Source organism: Hirundo rustica, chromosome 6, assembly GCF_015227805.2.
Source record: "Hirundo rustica isolate bHirRus1 chromosome 6, bHirRus1.pri.v3, whole genome shotgun sequence".
NCBI lineage: Eukaryota > Metazoa > Chordata > Aves > Passeriformes > Hirundinidae > Hirundo > Hirundo rustica.
In genome coordinates, this window is record NC_053455.1 from 47,496,915 (window position 1) to 47,524,395 (window position 27,481).

Sequence of the window (27,481 nt, forward strand, 5' to 3'; positions counted from 1 at the left end):
AAGACTGCTGAAGTAACCCCAGGCATCACCCTCCACACAGGGTCCCCACATCCATCTAGCAAGGGACAGCAGGGCCAAGGTGCAGCAAGTCTTTCGGCTCCAGGTAGATGTTGAGTGGGGCTTGCAAACCCATGCATGCTTTTGAAAAGCTGCTGGCCCGCTCCAGTGCTGGAGGTGCCCCGGAGCAACTCCTCAAGAATAAACCTCCTCCCTGCTAAAATCCTGGCTGGAGGGCTATGACCAGCCTGGAGCCAAGACCACCTGGCCAACAGCTCCAACCAAACCCCAGGTGAGACCATCAACTCATTGCCTTTGTGCCAAGCCCTGGCCCCCCCATCGCCATCCCCAGCTCTGGCTGGAGATAACTCCCATATGGACATCAGTCCCCAGCACAGCGTGGTTCAGCACAGCCTGGGTCCCAGCTCCGTCTCTCCCCAGCTGCCAAGCAGGGATAATGATGCTCTACAGGTGATCCAGGCTAAGATAAGAGCGAGCTATTATTATTGTCCCAATTACTACTGATATCTCAGTCACGTATTGTTTCAAAACACAGTGAATCACCCCACTGAAATAACAGGGCTTCCATCAACATAAAGAGCAGCCAGGCACAGGGCTCAAAAGTAAGACCCGGCTTTCCCTCAAGCAAAACAGCTGCTTGCAGAGCCAAGCTTCTAATGCAAATAAATAAATATTCCCATCACCTGAACAGACCCCTGTCCTGCCTCAAAGCATGGCTATAGCTGCTCTGGAGATTGCTCCATTTCAGGAAGCGAGAAGCGGCTGACAGGTGGACTTTCCAGGGGGATCCTGAAGAAGTAAAAATTTCAACATTTCGCTAAAGAAACGCTAGTGAAAAACACAAGCAGAAATTTCCCACAACCTCTGCTCTCCAAACTGCACTGAGGAGCTGAATTATTCCAGTTGTTGTCGGAATTTATTATTGTGAGAGTTTATTATTGTCAGCACTGGGAGAAGGGTTCAAAACCAACCAGAAGCAGTTATGCTGGTACCATTGTTTTGTGGAGGGAAATGACTGCGAGAGGAATTGCTGTCGTAGCTTCTCCCAGATTGGGCACCATGGGAAGATGGTCCACACCGGGGCTTGGGGAGCAGCGGCTATGGCAGCTGCCACAGCTGTAGGATCATAGGCATAATTCATTGGAAAAAAGGGGTTTTAAATGTCTCCATTTCTTCTTTCCTCCCAAATGGTCCTTTCCTCTTTTTGCTCCAAAAAAAGCCAGGAACAGCTGTTATCCCACAGCATCACTCCAAACTGCAGCCCACAGAAGTACTGCTAATGGTACCCTTCCTTTGCAGCAACATGGAAAAGAGAGTAAGCACTGGGAAAAAAGCAAATTAGATAAATCCACCCATCCCCCCCTGCCAGCGCGGAGGCAGGAGAAGCGGAGTTGGCGGCCAGGTGGGGTTTGCCCACATGCTCTGCCCTGTACCAACCCCTTCCCAAAAAGGCGAACGCCACCCTCAGAATCGCTGGGATGGGATGAGCAGGTTCAGCTCTCTTTGCTGGAGGCGAGGAGCGGCGGGACGAGGAGAGGACTCGGGACTGCCACTGGCTGCCCGGACAGCCCCGCGTCGCTGCCATCCGCCTTTGTCTCGGCAGCCCCGGCCGGCCGGGAGCAGGAAACAGGAGGAGGGCGGGAGGCCCGTCAGGAGGAATAATGGGGCCGGACAATCGCGCTACTGATGTCACCCTTCCTGCCATCTGCTCCCCACGCCAGCCGTGCCCCCCGCCCCCCAGCCCCGGTGCGGGGAGCCGGGGGCACAGCAGGGCTGGGGGCGCCGACCAGCGGAGGCAGAGGAGGCGGGGAAATGACACAGGGTATCAAAGGTCTGAATCAGCTTTCAGCGTCCCCTTCTGAGGATCTGTGCACCTCGAGGCGGCAGGTCACATTGATTTCTGGGGGTCCCAAAATACAGTCTGACGGAAATGGGAGGTGGGGAGAAGGAGAAGGAGAAAGGGCGAGAAGAGAGTTCGTCACCCCAAAATGGAAACACACAAGTGCATGCACAGAAAGGCTTGGACACCCCAAGCCACCACCCCCGCTTTATGCCAGATGAGAATACAGCAATGATCCCCTCCCAGTCCCCCTCTTCAGTTTCCCAGGACAAGCGGCTTAACCTCTCAAGGGTGTCCTGAAGCTTAATTAATTCCTGGGCTACATGTGTAGGGAGAGCCAGCAAGCGGTGGGCATGGCAGGCGCCGTGCAGATCGGCAGCAGCGGGGGCAGGCAGCCTCCTCCCATGGATGTGCCAGGAGGGATTTCAGCCGTATCGAAAAGCAAAAAGGAATTAAAGACAATGGCAACGCCTCTCTTCCTCTTCCCCTAGCATCCCTGGTAACAACTGCATCCCCAGCCAGTACGTGGACTATTATGCAATGATCCAGGAGCCGGGAGAAAACGATCCTTCTAAGCTCCATCTATGGGGACAGAGCAGGGAATGCCAGGAAGGACCAGCCGGCCCCTTTGGGAGCTCGCTGCTCCACTGCAGCTGGTGAGCTGCAGGTTTGCAGGCGGATGCCATCAGCTGATGTTAACTCTTCCGTGCTTTCCCCTTCCCTGTCATCCTCCTCCTCTTCCTCCCCATGGCGCATCGCTTGTTCTGCTGCTGCTGCCGCTCCACGTGACAGCGGCCACTGCAGAGGTGACCCTCGCCGGGAGGAGGGCGGCCGCTCCGCTCTCCTCGGAGCCTGCGAAAAACTGATTATTCTGCTTTATTCTCCAGGGGATTTAAGAGCAGCTAAAGCCGTTCAGGAATCAGTCTCTGCAATCCCCTCCAAATCGCCCAGCCCAGAGCACCACCGAAGCAGATTGGCGCTAGCCGGCCCCCCCGCACTGCCAGTCCCCTTGATCCCGCGGGGTGATGTCACCGGCAGCCAATGCGGACAGCGGTGACTTCTCCGGGTGGCGGGAGGGGGGGGGGGGTGGAACACGACGCAGATGGCTCCAGCTGGGCCCAGCATTTGATTAATCGCCTGAATTACCCTCGCTTTGCCATAAAATTACAAGGCGGGAGCGGGGGAACGGTGGGAGCGAACTGGCAGGAGGATGGGCTGTGACGGCAAGCCACCCTCCGGACGGTGAACCTTCGTCGGGCTCGTCCCGCGGCCACTGCGGGATCCACCGGCGCAGCCCTCGGGCAGCACCTCCGCCGAGGGCACGACCCAGCCCAGGGCTCTGCAGGGACACCCGGCACTGCTCCGGCCGGGGCTCCAGCCCAGCTCCGTGGCTCAGAGCCACCTCTGTTATTTAACCAGGAGCGATAGAGAGAAGCCTGGGAGAGATAATATGCCATGACACCGGATAAGAGCTTCTGGCGTCACAGGGGAGGAGGATTACATGTCCCTGAATGGAGTTAGAGATGACAGAGGGGAGGGGAAGAATTTTTAGCAGGGGATTAAGTTTACAGCTCCAGGAAGGCTTGGGGGGAGTGGGGGGTGTTTGCTGTGGTAAGACAAGTATCCTAAGGCTGATATACCTGTTAGACTTGCTTGGGGAGGGCTCCTGAAGCAGGGAGCCACGTCAGTGGGGTGGGGGCAATGAACATGTCCCGGAGGACAGCCCTGAGGCCAAATGAGCTCACACTTTAGCTCTCCACAGGGTATCAAAGAGATGCTGGCAGATACCGAAGTCAAGGGACGGAGGGGAAGGATCCGTGTATTCCTATCCCTTTAGCCAGTCTGCATCCCACAAGACAAGAGAGTGTGAACAGCCACCAGGAAAGGTGGAGGTCAGATCCCTTACCTTCATCTTGGAGGCAGGCTGGATGAGCTCCGTGATGGAGACCTTGTCCTGCTGGAGCCTTCTCTTGACAAGCTTGGAGCAGCAGATGTTGACAGAGCTGAGGACGTGCCAGGAGTTGTACTCCACGAAGGAGCGGCTGTCGATGACCAGGGTGCCCTCCGCCCCGTTCCTCAGGAGGCTGGCCAGCTTCTTGGGGTCCATCACCTTGCGTGGGAGCCTGTCCCCAGCCATAACGGGCCAGTCCCCTCTGCGGTGAGTGGGGAGCAAGGGGTGGAAGGGCAGGGCGGGGACGCCAGCACCCGTCTCCCCAAGGGGAATGAGCGAGGGGTGAGGGGTGAGCAGGGCAGCACCCGTCCTATTCTCTCTCCTCACGCTGCTAATGCCCAGAATGCCAACTCATTGTGCTGAACCTGGAAAGAGAAGAAAGGAGACGGCAACCCATCAGCTAGGCAGGATGACATCTGGATGTCTTCAGAAGAACCTAGGAGTGCAACAAGCCACACTTTTGAGGTGTGTTCTCCCAGCCTGCTGGCATGTGCCGCTCCAGAGCTGCACAAGCCAGAGGTTTTCTCCTTGTATTTAACAGCCCTCAGTGGAACTTTCTTCCATGAACTTGTCTAACTGCTTTTCAAAGCCATGCCAGCTTTTAATTTAACAGGCAGTGGCCAGTGGCAGGGAGTAGAATGGCTTGTGAGTTACACTGAAGAAGTCCTTCCCCTGGTTTGCTCCAAATGTGCTAACTGATGGCTCCTCCGGGTGAGCCTTAATACTTGCACCAGAAAAGACCACATGAGCCTCTTCCCTAATCTTCTCCACAGTTCTTACCACATTTAGACCTAATTTAAGGAGCTTTTCAGGTCAAAGCATCTACAGAGCCACTAGCTACACAGACAGACAACTTTTGCCACACTGGCCAGCCCCGATGTGCCATGTTTGAGAGCCAGGCACATTAGGGACCTACATGGGGCAAGATGTCACCTCCATTCCCTGTTCCCAGCCCAACAGTTCCTTGCACTCAATTTGCTTTTTGACGTCTGCCAAGCCCCGAGCTAATGGTTTCACAGAAGCAGCTTAGCTCAGCTCCAAGGTTCTGCTTCTGCATGGTAAAAGCTAGTTTGGGGACCATCACACACACCACCAAATCAGGTTTACTCACTCATGTCCATCACTTCACACTGGATTTCACCTGCCTGTTCATCAGAGCCTGCTCATGGTTATCTTTGCCAGCTTGCCTCCTGGCAAGTCAAGCGAAGACAAGAAGTAAAGTTGACCTTTAGTCCTGTCCTCAAGAAACAGGCCAGGCATCAAGGCAGAGGTGCTGGGAAGCTGCACTTGGACTGAGACGGCCCCAGAGAGCCTACTGCTTTTCAGCATCTAACTTGCACAGAATTACAAAGGGGCTTCATACACAGGAGTACCTGGTATACAAATACCCTGTGTTTCCATCTTAGGAGCTGAGGGGGTTGAGCCTGGTGCTCTCTGAGGTGAAGAACGAGATTCCTTGATGCCCAGTCCATGAGGTCTGCAAGAGCGGCAGGCAGACTAAGGAGCATTCAGCTCAGGGTGTCCTCTTAAGTTTTAATGGAACACGTCACTGCAAGTATGTTTTAATGGCATTAGGTTTTAATGCCACTGCAGTCATTCAGAAAATAAGCCTGGGCTACTATCAGGCTCCTCTTGTTCCTGCCAGACGGTGTTTTAGAGAGAACCCACAAGCAGCTTCATGGAAGCTTTAATGCATCTGAATTAGGAGGACTATGAATAACGGTCCTGAAAAGGCCAGCGTAAAGATTTTCATTGACCTCTGCAGGATCAGGATTTGGTCCATGGACCAGAGGAGGCTTACGAGTCACACTGATCTGAGTAAGCCAGCAGCTCCCATAAGCTCTTACATCTGCAGGCACCTACTGCAATGGTAGCTCAAGACACATGGAAGGTGCTTGAGTCAGACATGCTACTGCGTGACACGACAAGGACCTCAGCTGCCAGCCACCAGACCCAGAGGACACTGCCAGCTTGTAGGAAAAGAATGGAAAGCCACAGAACGTGGGGATGGGGGACCCAGCACTTGTCCTGGATCATGATCCCAGCACTAATAACCCAAATTTCCCTGGGCTACCAGACCTGCCTCCCAAGCAGGAGTAGATGTCCCAGGCTTCAGTCTCAGGATCCAAGCTCCCAACAGGAGGCCACATTAGAATGTGCAGTCCTCCCTTGCCCTTGTATCACACCCCTGCTGCCTCTGCCAATGTGTTAATACAAATTACGGGAGGGGGAAAAAAAAGAAATCCCCTAAAAGCTGCGATAGTGACAGCTCCTCCTGGCACAAAGCATTTTGGCAGCCCCGTGGCACTCTGGCATCGCTGTGCCCGGCCCCACGGAGCGCTCCGCAGCTCCTCGCCGCAACTCCAATTAGAGCAGCCCCCTCGACGGGCGTCGGGCGGTCCCCCTGCTGCAGGAACCCCGCTCCCCCCAGCTCTCCTCAGGGGGGCTTAAAAATTGAAACAGTTCTAATTAGGGGGTCTGAGGGGGAGCGAGGCTGGCTCCTGCTGGGATATGACACACCTCATTACGTTGCTACCGCCTTGCCAGAAGCCCCCCTGCTGTCCCTTGGCTATAGACCCAGGGCACTCAGAAAGGATGCAAATTAGCCAGCTTTTCCCCTTTGTCTTCCTTTCACACCCCACTCCCCAAATCACTTTCTGCCTCTCTTACCCATCAGGACACCAGGCTGTGAATGTTTTTTGGCTCTTCCAATTACACCGAAGAAAGAAAAAGGGAGTAGAAGGAGTTGACAGACAAAAACCCCTAGAATAATACTTTGGCAGAGGGATGAGTGAAGTGTTAGGAAGGAGTAATCCAACATTGCAGAGCTCCTCCAACATAGTATCCAATCTCCAGATAGTGAGCAAGAAACTTTCACGCGTCAAACACAGAGTGGTCTAGGAAAGAGAACAGATCCTGATGACCTTATCACTGTAAGAGAAACCAAGGCACAAGAGGCCTTCACAAAGTTTGGCAGATGACTGGGAGCTTGGGTGGAAGAGGTTGGAGAAGACAGACGATGTTTCCCAAGTCAGCTAATAACCCCCCTCCTGCAGAACAACCAGATAAGCCTCTGCAGAAACATGTGACACATCAAACAGGTCCCACTCCCAGCTCCACCAAAAAGATGTGGGGGAAGGCAGGGCAGGGTTAGTCCCTTCTGCTCCTCTTTCCTTCACAGGGGATGGAGTCAGCCAGCTCAGTGTGGTCACAGGGATTTGTAACCTTGGCATTAGAACCAAGACTTGGGGACTTTTCTGCATAGGTTCAGCCAGGTCAAAGGCAGACAACAACAGGGCATTTTGAAGTCAGGCTGAGGGGTGGTTATTTCATCCCTAGATACCAGCAAGAGGCTTTGAGACCTTCACAGACCTTGCAAGCTGTATATGGATGGTCTCTGAGAAGAACAACCTGTAATGTCCCCATACCTGGGAAGACCAGAGGAGAGAGGATGTCTTTCTGCTTCTGCACAGACGGGTCAGAAGGAAAACTGAAGGGAGAGGCTTAGCTATGGAGCAGTGCTAAAGTAAGAGATCTTCTTACCCTGGTGGGAGGAGACCAGGGGAAAAGGTTAACCTGGAACCTAAATTAGGGTTTCAGAAACATAGCTGTGTTCCTCTCTTATCAGTTTATTAAAGCCATCTTAATCTTCTTGAGTGTTCCTGAAGAACATTATCATAATCCTTTAATCCCACCTCTCCCTGGAGTGCCTGTAATGAGGAGATGGGCACATGGCTTAGCTGAATGGGGACAGCCAGCAGGAGAGGCCACACTTCAGAGGGACAGAAAGACGGGCAGAAAGATTAGCAGAGGGCTGGGCCAACTCAATGGGACTCTGTCCCTGGTGTCACCTCCACAAATGTGTGTGTAGGTGAGGGGAGCTGGCCACACGAGTCACAAGCATGGCAGAGATGCACACAACAAACCAGGCTAAGGGCAAGTGTCCAGCCTGGCTGTGACCTTCTTCTGGGCAGGCCAGGCGAGAGAAGAAAACCCAGCATACACCTCAGCCTGAGTCTGTCTGTGTGGCATGAGAGACCACAGGAACTCATCCCTGTGCTGGCCCAATGCAGATCACCCAGATGGAAGCCACTTCCCTCAACTGCTCATCCTGCACAAGGCCCCCAGCCAGGAGGTGTGATGTGGGAAGGGCACAGATCTGGTTTCTCTTTTACTGAAGACACCAGCTGGAAGGGCAGCAGGTCTCTACAGCAACCCCAAACCTCACTAACCAGCATGTCCACTCCTTGCACCAAGCTGGTGCTGTGTCCTGGAGAGCTCTACGCTCCACAGGCAGCCCCATCGAGGAGATGCTCCCCTCATGCCACAGACAGGCCAGCCTTGCTGCAGGAGCACATTTCCATCATGCCTGTGAGACTGGAGCTACAGCAAGCTCCATGTGATCCTCATCCCAGGAGCACACTTCTGGTGGCATCTCCACCTTGAGTTTACCAGGGGATAAGAGCACCACAGATGAACATTTGTTTATTTGTCCCCAGTAATCTGAAAGCAGCCACTCCTGAAGAGTTGCCATCTCCACCAGGGACCCAGTGGCACTGACCTAAGCGATTTTGATTTTCCTCCTGCAGCCCTGGGGGCTTCAGGGAATATCTGTGCCTTGTGAGCGCAGCACTGAGATGCTGCCTGGCCAGGGCTCTCCAGCCATCCAGGTCAGCCCTGCAACCAGCCCCAGGTTCACTGCTGGGATGCTGGCAGGACCCCACCGGACCCCAGCTCTCCAGACACTTCTTAAGATGCAAACTGCAGCATTTTTTTCCACACCCCACACCCTTTTTCCTCCCTCATCCCCTCATTTCTTTCAAGTGCTTTGGCACTGAGCAAACTCCCCTCGGCTGGCTCATGCTGTTTAAGGGATTCCTAAATCACAGGACCATTACTAATTATTATTATTATTTTGCAGCAGCAATCAGGGACGCGGGGCTCATTAACAAGTTAGCACCTCTGGTTTCCCTGGAAACCCGCAGCTGCCAGGCAACGGCAGCTCCGGCCCGAGGCGATGCTGCTGCAGCGCCTTCAGCTCATTCCCAGAAAGATGCTCGGGTCCTGCACGGGTTGATGAACCCAGCCTCACCAGTGGGATGAGATTAGGAAACTCCAGGATGTGTCTGTCCCCTGCTCTATCCCATCTACTGGGAACCTCAGCCCTTCTTCCCGATCCTGCCACTCCCAGCATCACAAACTGCGCAGCGGCTCCTCCCTCCCAGCGAGCCATGCAGGCTTTCTCCAAGGGCGAGGAATTTAGAGCATAATGATTCCCCAGAGTAAAAGTGGGACAAAGCTGTCAGGTGCCTGCAGCAGCCGTTTTGGAGGTGATGTAACTGATGACGATTTCTCAGCAGTTACTCCTCAAGGTCCCTTTAAGAGGCAGCACAAAAGATTTCTCTGCTTGACGGTGGAAAAATGGAGTGTGGTTTTTTTTTTTTTTTTTGTTTTGTTTTTTTCTTTGCTCCTTAAAAGGAGGCTGGGAAACACCACTAACCACATCCACTAACTCAGACAAAATCTGTTTGTCCGCCTTTCCCTAGTGAATGTCAAGGATGAGGAGGAACAACAATCAAGGATGGGGAGGAACAACATTGCCCAAGCCCCGGCAGTATGAAGATGTAGGGGAGATGACGATGACTTTCCTGGTGTCGGCTAAGCCAAATTGAGATCCATGGCTCTTTCCTAACCCCTGCCACCCACATGGCAGACAGAGGACTCCCCCACAGCCTCATCCACACTGATCTTACAAGCCCTTCTTGGATCCTTGCACATCCCAGGCACATTCCTCCAGGGACAAGAGCTCCCGCGCATGCCTCTCCATGCAGGGAGCACTTCAGGAAGGAGGGAAAGAGCAGCATTCTCTTTTTCCCACAGCACATCACCCAGAGGCAGCCACTGCACTTTTGCCAGGGTTTCAAGCTTGCTGATCTCATGATTCCTTTAATTTTTTTTTTTCTCTTCCTTTCTATGCCGCAGTCTCCTTTCCATTCCTGTAGGCAGGAAGCAGCATGCCAGAGAGCCCTGCAAGGAGCTGCATGCAACCAAACAGCACCCACTCACCTCCCCACATCTCCCATTACCCTCTCCACCTGCACCCTGTGGCCCAGAAGGTGTTTTACACCAGAGGACGTGCTGAAGGGCCAGGATGTCCTTCAGCAAAGTTCCAGATGGTACATTCACACCGGACGAGGGACGTGGCGTGGAGCCACACGGCAATGCTGGCGTGGGGGTGCTCAGCCTTGGGTACATGGCTGGCAACATGGAACAGCTCAGGGATAAAAGGAAAAGGGACAAGTTGTACCCAGCTGCCAGGGAGTCCTGCCCGTGCACCCTCACCCCACAAGGCAGACCAGCTCTCCTGGCTGCAGTTAAGCCAAGCAAAGGAGTCTCTCACCCTCTCCCACCACCTGATGTTGTGCCAGCAGCCTTGGATGGGTTATGACTGCAAACACAATTGCCTCCCAGCCTGCTTCCACCAAAAAAAAAATGCAGTTAAGGATTCATACACTGGCTGCTCACAGAAAAATTTCTGACTGCAGTCATTGCAGTAAATCTGGAGATCTGGTCAGGAAAAGCCAATGGGGACAGCAGGAAAAGGAATTTAGCAGGAGTCTAGATGACAAGGGCAGTACCTCCTCCTCTTAGACTTGTGCTTTTAACATGATGTTTATGGTTTTCCCCTTTAGTAGAAACACAAGCTTTCATTTCAAAGCCTACAAAAGCCAAGACCAAAGGTTACCCATGACCAGCCAGCCATTTAACCACTGCCTTTGCCCATGCTGAGGATATTGCTCCCAAGCATGCTACTTTCTAATACCAAAGCTACCGCACCTCCATTCTCACCCTGCCAAGCAGAGAGCTGGCCACATTCTCATCCCAGACCTGAAAGCTTTTGAGAAGCTTGGCACACATCACAGAGGACGTCACGATGGAGAAGAGAAACCCAGTCCCGTTGATCTTTGAGGGCCCTTGTTGCCCACAGCCTGGTATTCCCTTCATTTGCTGCATGACTCCATGAGCCCAGCAGGTTTATCCTGGGGATGAGGTGCTTCTTTGCCTTTTTACAGCAAGAGCAGACAGAGGCAGCCCAGAAAGGTATGCAGTCAGATACATCTGCAGCGTGGACCTGCCTCTCTCATCCTAAGACAACAAACACCATAAATACCTGCTGGGTGCATCTGCAGTCTCCTGCATAAAGGTTCCTATAGGAAATAGGACCTGGGTCCTGTTTTCCCACAACACCTACACACCAAGTGAAAGAAAGCACAGGATTAAGCTGTGGTTCTTCAAAGCTGCAGATAAATATAGCATTTCACTTCTTAAGCAGAATCCCCAGTGACAGGAACTTGTCCATCTCAGCAGAGTGCTGGGGACAGTCGCAGGTGAGGCCAAAGTGAGCACCCAGCACACACAGGGGCAGTCACTGCACAGTGCAGTGACTAATGACACTGGTTAATGGCCATTGCAGGGTCATTAGGCCCCCATATTCAAATGACGAATAGGACCCCTGCCTCCCCGAGGAATAATGATGTTCCCTTCTGTCAGGTTGTCTGCAGTTTCTGGTGAGTACCAATGCAAACTGAGGTGCAGATCCCAGCACCGGTCTGCAGTCAGAAAAAGCCAATGCCCAGAGTTATGTCACCCTATGCTCACAAAACTGTGAATCTTTCTAAGAGAGTTAGAATTCAACGCAAATGCAAGGGGCTATGCTGATTTTTTTATGGGATGAGACATTCCCCAGGCCAGCAAATACATTTTACAAGACTTTTCTGACCTGGTTCATGGCTTGCTGAATTTTCTATATGTACACAATAGCCAAAATGCTCACAGGTTTGGGATGAATTAGCATGTGTCAGCTCAGATTCTACTTCCTCTCACAGCCCAAACAAGGAGGCACCAGCTCTGAGTTTTGGAGGATTACTTTCTCTGGAAAAAAACCCACAAAACAGGCAAGGCCCAAGCTGATGCTCCTGCCCTGCTCTTCTCCTTTTCCCTTGGGGGCCATGATTTATTACCAGCTGGTTTTGTTCTTAATCTGAGGTGACACAGGGGTCAAACAACGTGGTTTGCAGGTCTTGCTCCATCCTCACCACCCTGTCGAGCCAAGGCTTGCTGGTCAGATGCCACAGCTCTTCATATATGAAATCCTGCAGCCTGGCCTCCTGACTGAGAGCTGGGTACTGCAGCACTTTGTAACATGGGTCTTCTCTCTGAATCCATATTATCACTGCTACTGTGGGTGGCAAACCATGGACTCATTTGCAGGAGGAAACAGGCAGCAATAGTCCCCTCACCAACTCCGGGCAGGTTTTAAGCATGACATGTATGTGTACTTTAACTCCAGTTTCAAAAAAACCCCAGAGATATATCATGACATCCACCCAGAGCTTAAACATCCTCCCAACTCATCTCCACACCAGCAGGTCTCACTCAGCCCTGCTTCTGACCCTGCAAGTGAAAGCTGGGGTGATCACACCAAGCCTTGCTCCTTTTGGGCTGGCTGACCCCAGCTAAGACCAGTTCAGTCACCCTCACCTTCCCACCTGTCCTGCTGGACTCCAACAGAGCTCACTCTTATCTTTGCATCAGGTGCTGCTGAATGAATCTTGCTCAGGTGCCAGACAAAGAGGCAGCCAAGCTCAAAGCAGAAGGGATTGTGAGAATGACACAGAATTAACAGGCATCAGCATTCAGCAAGCAAGCGGAGAATGCGCCGATCTATTTTTAATGGTACAATGAGAGTGCTTTACAAAAGGATGTGTCTGGGGAGATTCTGCCCAGTCAGAGATTTGCATTCGGGTATTTTGCAGCAGTCAACTTCCCTTGATGTGTGGGAGGCATTTTGTCTCTTCGCCATCCCACAGAGCAATTCAGAGGGACCCGGCTCAGTCTTGGCTGGAGGCTCATCCCTCTGGGTCACCTTCCTCCCCTGCTGCATCCTTCTGACTTCCTACCAGAAGAGCTGAACCTGATGTGAGCAGCAGATAAGGTGTAAAGGACAGCTCCAGGCTTGCTTGGCTTCTGGGTGTCAGCCCTGCTGAGCCAGCACGGCTGCTGGGGACATCTCTGCGAGGTCCCCGACAGCAGCAAAGCGGTTAACGTGGCTTTTCACGGGCTAGCTCCAGTCAGCAGCGCTGGCACCCTCTCTGCACCAGCCCTCCACTCAATAGCCTCAAGTGCCAAGCAAGGCTCCGGCTGCGCCCGTCCACTCCTCACGCAGGGCTGCCGGCCAAGGCAGATGAAGATGGCATGAATAACTCCACTCGAGCCACGGCTCAAGGAGGACCAGGCTGCCATCGCAAGCTTGGAATGAGGGTTGTTAGAGGCAACGCAGAAACAATCAGATGTTGCAGACATTTCTTGGTTGCTTCTTTACAGCAGCATGCCCCAGAGACAGAGGGACCCTCTTTATCTGGAGAGTCTGGATTTCCACGGGAGATACCTGATTTACGCAGGCAGACGTTTTACATTTGGAAAGGGTTTGACTTGCTCAATGCAAAAAACCTGCAATGCCCTAATAGACTGAAATTTCTCCCCGAGCTTCTGCTGCATCAGCTGAATTACCATGTGTTAGCTGTAGACAGCAGAGCTCCTCAGAGAACTAAATCCCCTATTAAAAAGCCAGAAAGAGGCGAGCTGAAAAGCCGGGATGCAGGCACACTGCGCACCTCCGCGCCGGATGAGTAATGTGGGTTGACAGAGACGGACCGGAAAGACGCACTGCATCATTAGCAGGGCTGGAGGACGTGGTGGGGGACAGGATGCCAGGGTTATGCTGTCACTGGAACCTCCATACAGGATCAAAGCAGTGGTCCACCTCAATCATGTCCCCTCACCAACCTCACTGCCTAATAACAGGTATCCTACAAAAGCCTGGGAGAAGCAGGACGGTGCGTATTTATGGACTAGTCATGCAATTATTTAGGTTTAGAGGGACCTCAACAGTTCAGCTGGTCCAACCCCCTCTCTCCCTTAAAGGAGAATGAGCATCAACACCAGAACAGGTTGTCCTGCCCTTCTGGTTGCCAAATGACTTGTTCCCAGTCATCAGTGGACTCAGAAATAATGCTCCCCATAGCTCAGCATGCAGAAACCCTACACAGAGAGCCCCTTCTGCAAATTGCTAGAAGACTTTGAAGGACTCTGGAGAAATTCCTGAAGAACACAAGGTCTCTGCTCCAAGAGAAGCCTTTATTTAAAGAAAATACAGCGAAGGAAGACAAGACATACATGCAAACATCGGGGAACCATGAGCACCTTCCATACACACAAAACAACATGGGAAAACGCATAAGAGGTGCAAGAAGAAAGGAAATCAAAGAAGGATTTCCAGCCCCACATAGGTTCCTGGGAGTATCTTAAGTGAGTTTCAGCTCAATACACATAGTCCCCGCATTTCTGTCCTGTTATTGCTCCCTGTTTACAACAGGAGACTTTATGTACTGGATCAGCTTCCAGTGAGCACCTCCAGGTTCTCCTCTGAACCCAGCCTGAGCACTAGCACTTCACCTATCTTCTGAAATGCTGATCCTTCCAAGGCACCACGCAAACAGTACCTGTCACTTTGGGACACTGAAGATCCAAAGCAGCAAAACCAACCCCACAGAAGCCCTGGGTAAAGCAAGGAAAGAAGCCTCCAGCACACCAGCCTAGATTATCTTGTCCAGCTGAGTCTAGGAAACCTCAGAGTTAAGAGCCAAACAGCAGAGAAATGGAGCCAGCCATCCTACAGGAGTCATGGCAGTGTGCAGCATAGTCTGGGCAGGGCTCTGAGCTGTGCACAGACCCCCAGTGTGGCTCACCTCTACTCTTAATCTCCTTTCTTGAAGTGGAGATGGTTGAGAACCATAGGAGTCTCTTGGACAGCACAGACCCAAAGGTTTGGGGCAGAAAGTCTAGAAACACCTCTCGGAAGAGAAAGAGGTATTTTCCTCTCCATGAACTCATGCTAAAGAGGAGAGAGGGTGACCAAGGCACTGACCATGACCAGAGCTTGGTGTGCTCCGCCATGGTCTCAGCTGTGGGCCCATTTCTGGCAAAACAACTGTCCCATGGGGATGAGACACATCTCATGGTCTCCTGCTCCATCAGAGCAGGCAAAGCCATCGCTGGGGTGCACTACACCACTCACTGTCCCTACAGGCACCTGCACTACCACTAATCACACCACAAGCTCCGCCTGGCTCTGACAGCAGCCCCTGACACGAGCAGTGCACAGCATCTTGGCACGGTCGGTTTTTACCCTCCCTTACACTCCCCTGGCTGTGTTATAATCCTGCACACACAAGTACACCCAGGTCTCCTGAGTAAGCTTGAGAAAATCTTGAGCAGAGACCTTGTTTAGCTTCTTATCTGATGAATGCTGCCAGGCCACTCACCTCCCTTCCCTGAGCCTGCCATAATTACGTCAGGTGCCTCCTTCCCACTGGCATCAGGCCGGACAGGTGTATCTTCAGAGAAGAAATGTAAAGCTTGAAAAACAGGTTTTAAAACCCAGAGGGCACGGGGATGCAGAGGAGTGTCGAAGCTTTCCCCACAGGATGACTGCATTGCCGCTCTGGCTGCAGGAGTTTCTCTGCATAGCAGCAAGGAAAAGAGTGCAGTGAGACCCAGGGACAGGGAGCACCTGGGAATTTCTGCAACCATCTCCCCCTTAACCCATGGAAGCAGGTAAAACAGTCCATGGACTGTCCCAATGCAGCATCCTGGCCGTCCTGCTGGGAGAGAGGGGTCAGCATCCACAAGCTGCTTCTCTTCGTCACCTCTTTCTCTACCAGATTCAGTTTGCTGGCACTGTTTCAGTATGATGGCAGTGTCCTATGAGCCTGCACCATAAATCAGTGCTGCCAAACACTGGAGCACCTCCTTTTCCTCCTTCCATTCCTGATACTGTGAACATGCTCTGCACCTGACTGTGCACAGGGCTTTGGGAGCTGAGCTGTGCACCAGAGAAATTAACCTCTGATCCCTAAGAAAAGCCTTGTTTAAAGGCAAGGAAGCAAATCCAGTGAGGAAAAACCCCCATCCCCCATGCAGATTACAGCAGCTGGTGCGAAGGTAAGGGGTAGGGATGGAATGGGGACTCACTCATACCAAGAGTGCCAAGAGAAGTCACTTCAGAAATCCAGAGGCACGGGAGAGAAGCAAGTTTTCTCCCACCTCTTTAAGATCCAATTTGGCAGTATGGGACAGACACTACTGCTTAGTCCTACCCAGCCCTCGGGGGTGTTTTCATAGTAAAAGTGACGTTGCATTTAATTTTAGGTGAATATAAGCTCTCCAAAGGCTCAGTGGCTTTCTCAGTGAGGTGCCTGGCACCCAGCAAAAACACACTGCAGACAAACACGGTGCCATTATTTGCAAGAATAATCTCCATGCAGAGTCCCCAGTGAATGCTCCTAAGGACTCCGGCCACTTTGCTCAGCTCTCCCAAGCTTAGCTAGATTTTAAAGAGCAATGCTAGATCCAGGTTTTCCTTACCTTATGTCTAAGCAAGGACAACTGAAAACCACAGGAGGACAATCTATTGGGTTAGAAGACTTTTGGTGTGAGCTGCTGTCATCTCAGCTTGGAAACCTTCCAGCCTCAGGTTTGAGCCTCTCAGTTGTGTTGCCAATAGACCAAGGGCAGGAATTTCTGCTTACTGCCATTGCAGAGAGGCATCTGGGCATCCCTGTGCTGCTCATACTCTCGCCTGTCTACCCTTGTCCCAGCTATTTAGAGAAGCCTGCACATCCAGGCTCTGCCACTGTGGCTGTGCCAGGCAAAATCGGGGACAAGACACCTGAAAAGTCCTTGAGGGTGTTTTAAAATCCTACATAAGCTACGGCCAGGGGGATTTTCTTGGTGCCACAGCTTATTTCATTTCGGAAGCTGTTACAAGCAAAACCAAAGCAAGTGCGGAAACCCCCATGGAGACCCAAAGCCCAACAAACCTCTTCTGCAGAGAGAGTCCTCCCGGCACAGCCGCCCTCCAACAGCGCGAGCAGAGGCACACAGAGGCCAGGCCAAACCCAAAAGCACCGATTCCCGTGCATCGAGTGCTTCCGAAAACAAAGCTCTCCAGAGCCGCGTTTGGGCGCGTAGGCAGCCGTGCCCCGAGCCTTTGCCTCAGCGCAGGATGAGACAATGCAAGCCAATGTCAAACACCGCTCCACGGGCAAGCTGCTCTCAAGGTTATCATGGCCCCTGCGCTGCCAGGCGCAATCCCCAGCACTACCTGTATGGGCTGCTTGGACATCCTCACCCTTTCCTGCGGGAGAGGGGTCTGCCTTATTACCCCAAATCAGAGGGAGATGGAACCTCTGGCAACCGTTCCCAATGGATTTGTCATCACCAGCTGCTTGGGACAGGGACAGTCTCTCCTACATAGGCTTATGCAGCACCCATCTCCCACCGGGGACCTGTCGGTGACTACCGCAATACGAGGGATAAACACATCCGTGCCTAGAAAAATCCAAATATCCCTACCAGAACAGCACTGCACCGCATTCTTCCTTCTAACGAAACCGCAAATTACTGACCTGTGCACAGAGCTCCCCCAATGCAAGCTGAAGCACTGACATCAGCTTTTGCTGTTGCTCAGGAATTTAATTCTGGGGGAGGAGAAAAGGGAGGGGGGAGTAGGAAGGAGAAGGAACTTATTTATCAATAAGGGAAATAACCAGGAATCTTTAAAAATAAACAACGCTCAGCACAGAAAGCAACATTTATCACTATATGATGATTGAGGGTGGGTGGGGGATGATCAATCGGTCCAGGCACATTAGGGAAGGTGGAGAGGATTATTTTAAACGATCAGCTTAACTCATTAATCGCGAGCAGCGCCTTTGGAGCCGCAGCAGTGAAGTGTTGCATGAAAACCCCCGCTGCTGAACACATGCCGGCTGCGTTTAAACGCCAAGGACACAGGGCGACACTCCAACCTCTTTCATCATCAGAAAAACCACAGCGCTGTTAACACCGCTTCCTCAAACACCAGCCCTCGGCCCCGCCAGAAAACCCCTCCACCCGCGACCCCCGGCCCGGGCAGGACGGCGGCTATTCCCCGGAGCTTCCCGAGCCCCCTCCTCACCTGCACCACGGCCGCCCGGCAAGCGCACACCGCGAAGGCAGGGTGGGATTTCCACCGGCCCCCCGCCCCGAAAACAAGCGCAGCATCCCCGACATGCGCGGCCGCGGAGCGCCAGCCCCCCCACCCCCCCCCCAACCCCCCCTTTTCTTTCCCCAATCCCCGCCGTGGGGCTGCTCCCTCCCCAGCCCCAGCCCCTCACGCACATTATTCTCCCCTCGCACCGGAGCTCTTCCAGCCCCCTTCCAGCCGCGCAGCGCCGTGCCCGGGCACACCGCGCACGCACATATACCGGCACACGCCGTCGCGCTGTCCGCCGCCTTAGGGCGCGACGCCGGCTCCGCTCCCCACGCGCGGACGCCCCGCGCCGCCCCCCGCGCCCCCCTCGCCGCCTCCCCCGGGGCGCTCGGCGCCGTCCCGCACGGCCGCGGCGCGGACGCGGCGGGGCGCGCACTGACCCGGCGCGGCGGGCGCGGGCGGCCGCCCCGCTCCGCGGGCTGTCCGCTGGCGCGGCCGCTGCCGGCGCCGCAGGGCCCGCATGCCGCGGCGGGCGGGGGGGGCCCGCTCCGCGCTGCTCCGCGCTGCTCCGCGCCGCTCCGCGCGCCGCCGGGAATGCGCCGGCGATGAGGTCATGCCTCGGGAGCGGGCGGGGGGGCGAGGGGGGACAGGGAAAAAAAAAAAAAAAAGGGAAAAAAAAATGATTGCCAGCGTTGACGTCATCCGCAGCCAATCAGCGCGAGCGGCGCGGGGCAGGGTGACGTCAGCCCCGCGGGCGCGGAGCGGCGCGGAGGGAGCGGGCGCTGCGCCCCGGGACCGGCGCCGCTGCGGGGCCGGGGTGCCCGCGGGGACAGCGGCCCGGGCGGCGAGGCCCTTCCCGGGGTGACCCTCCCCGCGGTGACCCTCCAGCCTGGGACACCCGCGGAGCCGCGCTGCTCCTGGCAGAGAACGCGCTGCCTGTTATTTTGGGTCACGGATGGTCCCCGGGCTGCCTGGCGTTGCAAGGCTGAGCCGAGAGCTCTCCCGCCGCTGGGACCACCCCTGCCGCCTGTCAGCGCCCTGCCTGCTGAGCCTGGAGCAGCGGGGACTTGCGGGGCGCCCCACGGCACTCGTTCCCTCCGGGGTGCCCAGGCTGCAGAAGGACAGGCATAGAGGCAGCGCGGTCTCGGAGGGTGGCATGGCAAAGTGTAACCAAAAAGCTGGAGGAGCCTGACCCTCGGGTCGGCTCCTGAATGGATGGGGTGGGCTTCATCCCCATCCTGGAGCTTAGGGCTCCCCGTCCTGCTGCGGGTTCACCAAAGAACTGGGCAACTGGCCTGGTTACACGGCAGGGGTTTTTCTCTGTCCTTGGCCCTGGCTTGGCAGCTCCAGCTTAGAGAGGGATTAGGGTTTAGAGGCTTAGATTTTGCTGGTGCTTAGGAAATGAAGGGAACCTTCCTCCCTGCCGATACAGATGCCGGATGTTTTAAAATTAACTCTCATGTCTCCAGACGCGCGGCCGGCAGCTTGCTCAAGAGGAACATCGAGCTCCCACAGTAACTGGCGGCAAAATCTTTCCCAGAAATGTCATTTCTCATAAAGCACCAGAGGTATAAAACCCTGGGATGCTAAAAAGTCTCACTCTCCCCATTGCATAAGCAATGCTGAGTTCATGCCCTTCTCCTAGTGAAGAAAATCAGCTCACCCAAAGCTGTCAGCGGGGAAACTTTTACAAAATGAGGGATGTTCTACCTAAACTCATGGGTTTCAGCCCAGTTACCATAATCAGTGGCAAGATGATGGGGTAGCAGGGGCACTTGTTTCTTTAGTGGCCTGGGAACGCTTGGTCCTGGTGGCAGCTGGAGCAGCAGCATGACCGGCATGGCTGGAACGAAGCCTTTCCTGCTGGTTTTCCTGCCCAGCTCCCTCCTTGTGGCCATGTAAAGCACCCAGATGGGGAAAACCTGAGAAAGACTTCTCTTGCCTCAGCTTTGGACTGTTTCCTCTGCTACCCAACACCCTTTTTGTGGAGTAAAATAGGAAAAAAGAGGGGGAAAGGAATGAGTCTTAAAATCCCAAAGCTTCCTCATCTAGACAGAGAGCCATGAACTCACAAAGCCTGCTGAAGGAGGAGGATTTAAACAGTTTTTTTCCAAACTCCAGTTAAAATCATTGTTTCCAATACTGGAGCTGGCACATCACAGATGAGCATCCCAGATGAGCTGTTGGGAAGATTGTTCCATGTCTGTCCAGTGGCATGGCGCAAGGGAGGAGAGTGGGAAGCAGATGTGAGAAGTACATTGAGCTTGCAGCAGGCCGGGGATGGGGAGGTGATGAAGATGAGGCAGAGGATGGAGTGTCCTGAGGGACACCCTTGAACTGTACATTCAGCAAGAGACCAAGCTGAGCTTCCTCTCGAGCCTTCATCCCGGGCAACCTCTCCTCAGCTAATCCATGGATGCCCCCGCTGCATCCCTGGATGATGAGGACGCAGGAGATTTGACCCACACAAAATCCCCATTGGCAGCAAACAGGAGCAGAAGCTCCAGCAGGGCTGGGGACCAGTGGGACATGGGTTCTCACGGCCAAGGGGAGAGGCTGCAGCCCATGAGCCCTGCATCTCTCCCACGCCCACTGCTTCTGCGCCGAGGCGCTGCAGCCAAGCGCCCAGTGGGGAGAAAACAAAACAAATGATTCACTGCTGTTAAACTGCTCCCGGGATCGCAGGGGCCAGGAGCAGGCGTTGACTGAGGCTTGCAAAACCTCACCTGCCTCTCAAAGCTAGGAGCTAACCCTATTTAGATCCCAATCCTGCTCAACCTGCTGTTCTGGCGTTCGGGTGCGGACCCACGGCTACACGGAAGCGTGCAGCCAGTCTGAGCGAGGGCAACGCTGTGAGCACACCTGGTCAGCTCTGGATGGCTCGGATCATCCCTATTACCCCTATTTTCCCCAGGGGAAATTAATCTGGGAGAGCCAGGGCAATGCTGCAATGGTCAGGCAGGCAGAACAAAGCAGCCTCATCTCTAAGCTCCATCTACCAGATGTGAACCTATTGTCTCAGCCCCAGGGCCATCACACCCCCCTCTCCATCACAGCCATCACCAGCCGAGCAAAAATTACACAGCAAATTGCTTATGGCTGAAGTAAAGCACTTTGTTTCAGGTAGAACACTTAAAAAAATAATTCACCCCGCTCTGGTTTTTCCTCTTTCCCAGATTTCAGGCACATCCAAAGATGGATTGCATCCCAGCTACATGTTTCAAATGCAAGTTACGCTTGTACATGTAATAGTTCTGGCTAAAACATTTTCCAGGCCCCCTAATTGCCATGGCAGGCCAAGTGCAGAAGAGTGGAGCAGAGCCTTCTGCATGCATCGTGCAGGGATTAAACTTGGAACCTGATCATGAAGGAAACTAAAACTAGGAAAAAGGAATTGCTGCCAAACCAACTTTCTTATCTATCAAAAAGGAGAGACTTTTGTCAATGTGCAATTTCTTTAAATGGCCAAATAACCTTTTTTTTAACCTATCCTAGTTATTTAGATGCAGTTTCTCACACTGCTGGCTGAGCCAGCATCCCATCACCCTCGCCCAGCAGGGCTGGCTGTGGCAGAAGACACTGTGTTCCCACTGCAAGGGGTATTGGCACCTCAAACTGTGCTGATCGTTGAGGCCAGAGTCAACCCTTGGACTGGCATGGGTTTGCCTCTTCCAGGCTTGCTTGGTTCCACCATGTGTTTGCCTGTCACCCTCCCTGTGATGTCCTGGAGTGGGGCACAGTGTGGTGCTGGAGGAAGGGGCTTGTCAGGCTTTGTGTCACCTTGCTCTGTTCCATAAGGAAATGCATTGACTGTGGTGAACTCTGCATCAGCTTTAGGAAGGGCATCGCTCCTTTCTTTGGCAGCCACTCATGTTCTCCCCAGCTCTCCCAGCTTAGGGCTGGGATGGATGCACAGATCCCTGTGCTCGCCACCTCCTTGCTGCAAAGCCCAAAATGGTGTCACTCAGTGAAGAGAGCTGACACGCTTGAGCAGGAAAGAGGCACTCGCAGCATCACCAGGCAGGTGTGTTTCTCACACAGGGGCTGCCCTGGATCTGTCTCCATTTTCCCTATAGGAGTATCTGCCTGTGTGCAGCATGGCTCAGTCCTCGCCGCGCACTGAGCTGCGGGTGCACGTCACAGGAGCAGCTACTGTGCAATTAATCGCAGAAGGAGCAGGCTGGAGGGCTGCGTGCTGTGCCATTCAGCTCAGCACATGCTGCAGAAGCATTCATTCTGTAGCTCTGGCTGTGCTGCCAGGCGCTCCTGCCAAAGGGGAAAAGGAAAAGTAAACCATCATATATTGAATAAATTCCCTCTGATTCCCTCCGCCCCGGACATGTTGGAGGAAAGCGGGGCAGGAGCATGGAGATGTGCCAAATGTGGGGCATGGCTGCTGCGTGCTGGCACTGTGGGTCAAAGTCAGGGGATGGGAGGGGTGGAGGAGCAGGACCTTTGCACGGGCATGAGGCTGTCACGACAGAGGAGCCGAGGCTGGCAGCAGCCACCGAGCTACACAGAGGCTTTACAGTAACACCCCTCAGGTGCAGGAAGCGTTCCTGCTCTTTCGCCCCCAGTGTTGAAATGGAGTGCCCTGTTGGTCCACATTAGGACTTGCCATGGGTAGGGAGGGTAGGCAGGGGGCTTAGATGTGCCTAGAAGCTGTCCAGGGTCATATTAGCTTCTCTGAAGGCAGAGGGAAAAGGACGAGAGAGGATAGGGACAGGGGAATGGGAGAGAAACCAAGTGGTTTCATTTTAATATATCCAAGTCTTAAAAAATAATCACTGCCCAGTGCTCTGGCACAAGGCATGGTCTTTCTTCTTTGTATTTGAATTAGAGATGGGCAAAACACTACCCTGGGCCATGAGCTAGGCTCCATGCAAGGGTCCATCCAGTCCAGACCCTTTCTATGTAGCCTTGTGATGGTTTTTGTTAGGCTGCTCACCAGTTGCTAGGGGTTTTTGGGGGTGGGTTTTTTTTGTTTTTTTTTTTTTTTTGTGGGTTTTTTTTTTTTTTTTCCCCAATCATTTTCACTGATGAGAGCATCTGCTGCCATCTGTGCCTCCCCCTCCTCCCTGCGGCAGGGCTGCACACTGCCGTAAGTCTGCCTGCAGAGCCGGGCGCTCCACAGTGTCCAGCCTGCACACGGATGAGAAGACGGAGAGGAGGGAAGAGGCAGCTCCATCAGTGTCCAGCTCTGCCCCTTTGTTTGCAAACCATAGCTGGGCACTGCTGCAATTGTACCCGTCACAGGACACGCACAGTGACAAGGTCCCAGAACTCAGTGGCTCTAAGCAGGGCTGCCGTTCCTCCTCTGAGAAGCCACGTACGGACCCATGAGACAGCGCTGGAGGGGAGAACAGAGATGAAAGGGCTTTGGTAAAGTCACACAGGGTGTCATCACATGGCTGGGAAGGGAGGTGAGAGTTGTTACTTTGCTGGCAGCGTGACTCTGTCTCCTGACCCACGGAGTGCCTGGGAAGCAGGGTTGTGATGCTACAGCGTAGCCGGCTTTTGTTGGAAGGCTACACACCCCACAGCAGAATAGATGTTGCTATTTGCATCTCTCTCCGTTAATTTGGGTATTCAGGCTGACGGCTGCTTCAGGCCTGACTTACCATGCTCTGCCTCCACGCCTGGCAGCTCATCCCAGGCAGGGGAACTGCCGGATGTCCACGCTGGGCCGGGAGGTCCTTACCTGAATGAGTTCCATCTCATGTTTATTGCTGTTAGCCCAAAGATAAAGGAGAATTGCGGAGTCGTGTTTACCAGCCAAACCCAAACCAGCTCACCCCAGCTAGGACTCGACGCGCTGCTGTCTGCAATCTGGCTTGGTGGCATTTGTGCAAAGGTGGCATCCCCGAGCGCTGCGTGGCAGCGGGGGCAGAGGCTCGGCTGAGCACTGAGACTTGCGCGAGCACGGCGAGGTTCGCTCACGCACTGCCTGGCTCCCAGCCACCTTTCCCTACCAGCGTGGAGGGTAAATGTGTACCGGCGCCCGCGGCCTGACGCCCATGTCCCAGCCGGCACGGAGGGGCACATCCCTGCGGAGGGAGGGCTGGGAACCCGCTCCTGAGGAGCCACCCTCACTTCACGACTGCTTCTTGCTCGCAGCTCCCCGGTGCTTGGGGCGGGGGGTCCCGGAGAAGCGTGGATGGACCTGTGCTCCGCGCTCCCCTTGCCAGGGAGAAAGCGCCCGCAGCGCCCGGCTGGCCCGGGGGCGGCGGCGATGGGCGGCGCGCTGCCGGCTGCGTGCAGCGGTGAGAGAGGGCCCTCTGCCTGCCTCCCGCAGCCTGGCAGCCCCGGCTCGGCTCGGCCACCCCGCTGCCTGCCGCCGGCACCTCCTCCTGGGCGCTGGCGCTGCCCTCAGGGTCCCCCCCGCAGCCATTTCATGAACGAGCCCCGTCCCGGAGCATCTCCTGTCCGGACGGGGGTGACCCTCACCGGCCTCGGTGGACTTTCCCCAGGCTCACCCCAAACGCCTTTCAGCTCCCAGGGACACAAAATCAGCACAGGTGTTTTAGGCACAATTGCGGAATGTCGCCTAACAGGGAACAATCGCTCCCCCCAAGCTAAACAAAAAAACAAAAAGCAATCCTCATCAAGCTGTCAGGCTGTTTCCCGAAGGAATACAATTAAATCTTTAAATGGCAACGCGACCGTCAGTTCTTCCCCATCTCAAAAGATGCTTCTCAAGCTGCGTTCGGCTGTTTCTCTCTTCCACCTTCTCCTCACAGTTTTCCTTCCCGCCGCGGAGCGCAACAGAGGCTGCGGCTTCGCAGCCAAAAAAAAGTGCGATTTGGAGAGCGCGGCGCCACGTTGTGAGTGGCAGAAGTGAAAAGGCAGAGAAGAAACTCATGAAAGCCTGCCTTCTGCCGCGGCGGGTGTCAGCCTTGGCAAAACCCGAACTTCCAGAATTTTCTTGCAAAATTTAAAAAAAAAAAAAAAAAAAATTAATTAGAGGACCTGTCGGATTTGGCTGGTGCTTTTCTTTCCCTTGTTTCCTCAAGATGAAAAAAAAGTTCTTTCTTTCACTTAACAGCACAGTTGGTGCAATCTGGGATGTACTTGCCTGACAGTATATGGGGATGTAGTTTCACTGTCTCAATTTGAGGTTCCCTGACACTGACAAGATGAAAAACGAATGCTGAATACCTTGATGCTGCTTCACTTGGAAGACCCATGCACGAATAATTTTTTTTCTCCCCCAAAAAGTTGGAAATCTACAGATCCCCCTTATTTCCCCCATTTTGGGGGTGCTTTTCTTCTGCTGTGGGTTTGGAGGACCTCCATTAAAGGGGAGACACTAAGAGAGACAAAAGGAGACCACAGGAGTTTTGCTGCCCCAGAGCCCAGAGCTGCAGGTGGAGCGAAGGCAAGGGCTGCGGTGGAGCTGAGCATGTGGTGAGGTCAATCATCCCATCCTCCAGGCACAGAGTTGCTGGATCCTTCTTGCCATCCTGTTCTTGTCTGTGGCCGATCCGGGTGGACCTCCAACCTGATGCAGCAGAGAGATTTCACCTCCTACAACGTGGGTAACAAACAATAAATATGATGGCTACTAACAGTAACCCTCCCGCTCCATCCCCAATGGGTTATACGTGCAAAAAATGCTGGCGAGTCTGCTCAGTATTCCCCCTGGTTCATTAAACCAGCATCCATTTTCCTGCAGATAAGATGGTCTGTCAGGGGAAAGGATGATGATAACTCATTTGTCACACTTGTTAAATGTAGAAAAGGCTGGCTTTGGGTCACTTCCAGTTTTGTGTCAGCTCTGCCTTTATCTGAGCAGCCCCATGACTGCATGCCAAGCAGGGCGGCTCTCTCCTGTGTAGCACAGGAGATGGGGATGGTGGCATTGTCCATGCAAGATTTCCTAGGGTTGGGGGTGGTGTCTGAGTTCAGAAGCACTTGCAGTGTGGCTGACACGAGTGCCAGCTTATAGAAAGGAATGCACTCATTACTGCAAGGGATGCCATTGGTCCCACAGGGATCTAAACCTGCAGCTTGGAACCCCTGGCATTACAAACAGGGTGACCCTGTCTGAGTTACCCCCAAGCCCATCCAGCTGCGCCAGTGTTTGGGCTGAAGCGCTTGAGAGGTGTGATGGGGGAGGATACTGAGCCAAGACCTCCGACAGCCAATGTGAGCTTGGTGCAAGTTCAGGGGGAGGGGAAAAAAGGATACAACTTCATCTCTGTGTCTCTCCTAACCTTAGAGGACCCTGGGACGACTGGTCTGGCACTTGCCTAAGGTAGCACTGTCCCAGCAGGATAATTAGCCAGTTCAGGGGGGGCCTGCAATGTGATTTTGGCTGTAGCCTCTTTGGGGACATTGCCACTGTGACAGGCCACCTCCTTCCTCAGCCTGGGATGAGGAGTGGCTATAGCCCCTACATATGTTAGGATGGAAATGCCCATGGCAATGACCCCTCAGGTCTTGCTTCAGGGAAGGGAGCAAGAGGTAACCAAGAGAAGCTGAGAAGAGTATTGACCTCTGAATGAATGATCATAGAGCTGTTCATGGCTGAGATATTTTCAGGGAATCATACTTTGCACTGCCAACTAGTACTTCACTACAAAACAGACCCCTGGTTTGGTTTGGTGCGGAAATACTCTCCAGTGAGTGAGGAGCAGGGAGGACTGCAGGTCTTTCTGCCCATAGCTCCCCCAAGAAATGAAGCACAGGACAGGATGAAGGTGTGGAGATCTGAGCAGGAAGGAGGTGGCATTCTCGTGATGCTTTCAGGGAAGCATCTTCATGATCTGTCTCCACATCTCACTGTGGCACATCCCTCACTGAGCACAGCGCAGAGACAGCCTGCTGATTTAACCATGCATGCAGCAGATGATGAAGTGTCCCATGACAGCCTGTCTGCATTCCCCATCTCTTGCTTCACCTCTGCTTTCAGGGTGGGTGCAAAGGTGGATCCTGATGCCTTCTCCCAGCTCCATGGCTGGTCTGCAGTGATTGGTGCCCCTTGGCATGAGGCCATCTTACAGCTGGAAAAAGATGAGGCAGCTGTGGCATATGAGATGAGATGAGATGAGATGAAGGGTCAGAGGGGCTGTATTTTAGTCCTGGTCTTGTCATCAACTATGGGTGTTTTCAAGTCAGGGTGTGTTGATTTGCAGCACGACAGGCAGCCGCAGGCAGCTATTGGGCAGGGCTCTGAGCTCCTGTCTGTTTAGTGGCAAAGGCACGTCGTCTCCGAAATCTGGCTCTTCATAATGACCCTGGGAAGTGCTGCAGTAGCAGCAGGTTCAGACTGCGGAGATTTATCTCTCCCTTCAGCATTGGTCCTAGCAGAGGAGGGGGGCCCTGCCTGCTTGGCTGCCTTTGCCTACTTGCCATAGGTCTTCCATCAAGGAGTTACCGAGGTCTCTGCTCTTAAATCTGGGTCTGTGCTCTCCTTCACGGCTGCCTGTGGCCCCAACCTGCAGCAGCATCCCTCACTCCTGCTTTAAATCTCTCCCAAGCAGCTGCTGGGAACATTAGCATTTTCTCTTGCCAGCCCATAGAGACCAGGAGCCCAGCCCTGCTAAGGAAGGAATTAACCCAGCAGCATCACATA

At 53.8% G+C, this 27,481-nt stretch overlaps 1 protein-coding gene across 3 annotated transcripts in view; it reads right to left on the reverse strand.

Moving 5' to 3' along the window:
• DUSP8 (dual specificity phosphatase 8) overlaps nt 1-18,385 on the reverse strand; it is a 40,712-nt gene extending 22,327 nt beyond the window's left edge. The window contains exons 1-2 of one of the 3 annotated variants that reach the window (XM_040068028.2): nt 18,345-18,385; nt 3,765-4,174 (exon numbers count right to left, since the gene is read on the reverse strand). In XM_040068028.2, the coding sequence (XP_039923962.1) occupies nt 3,765-3,995 (231 nt within the window). In that variant the 5' untranslated portion in view covers nt 3,996-4,174; nt 18,345-18,385. Of the gene's footprint in view, nt 1-3,764; nt 4,175-16,750; nt 16,855-18,092; nt 18,207-18,344 lie in introns of those variants that run through there. The other 2 variants (XM_040068027.2, XM_040068029.2) reach the window with 2 other exon arrangements.
• Between the last annotated feature and the right edge of the window lie 9,096 nt (nt 18,386-27,481).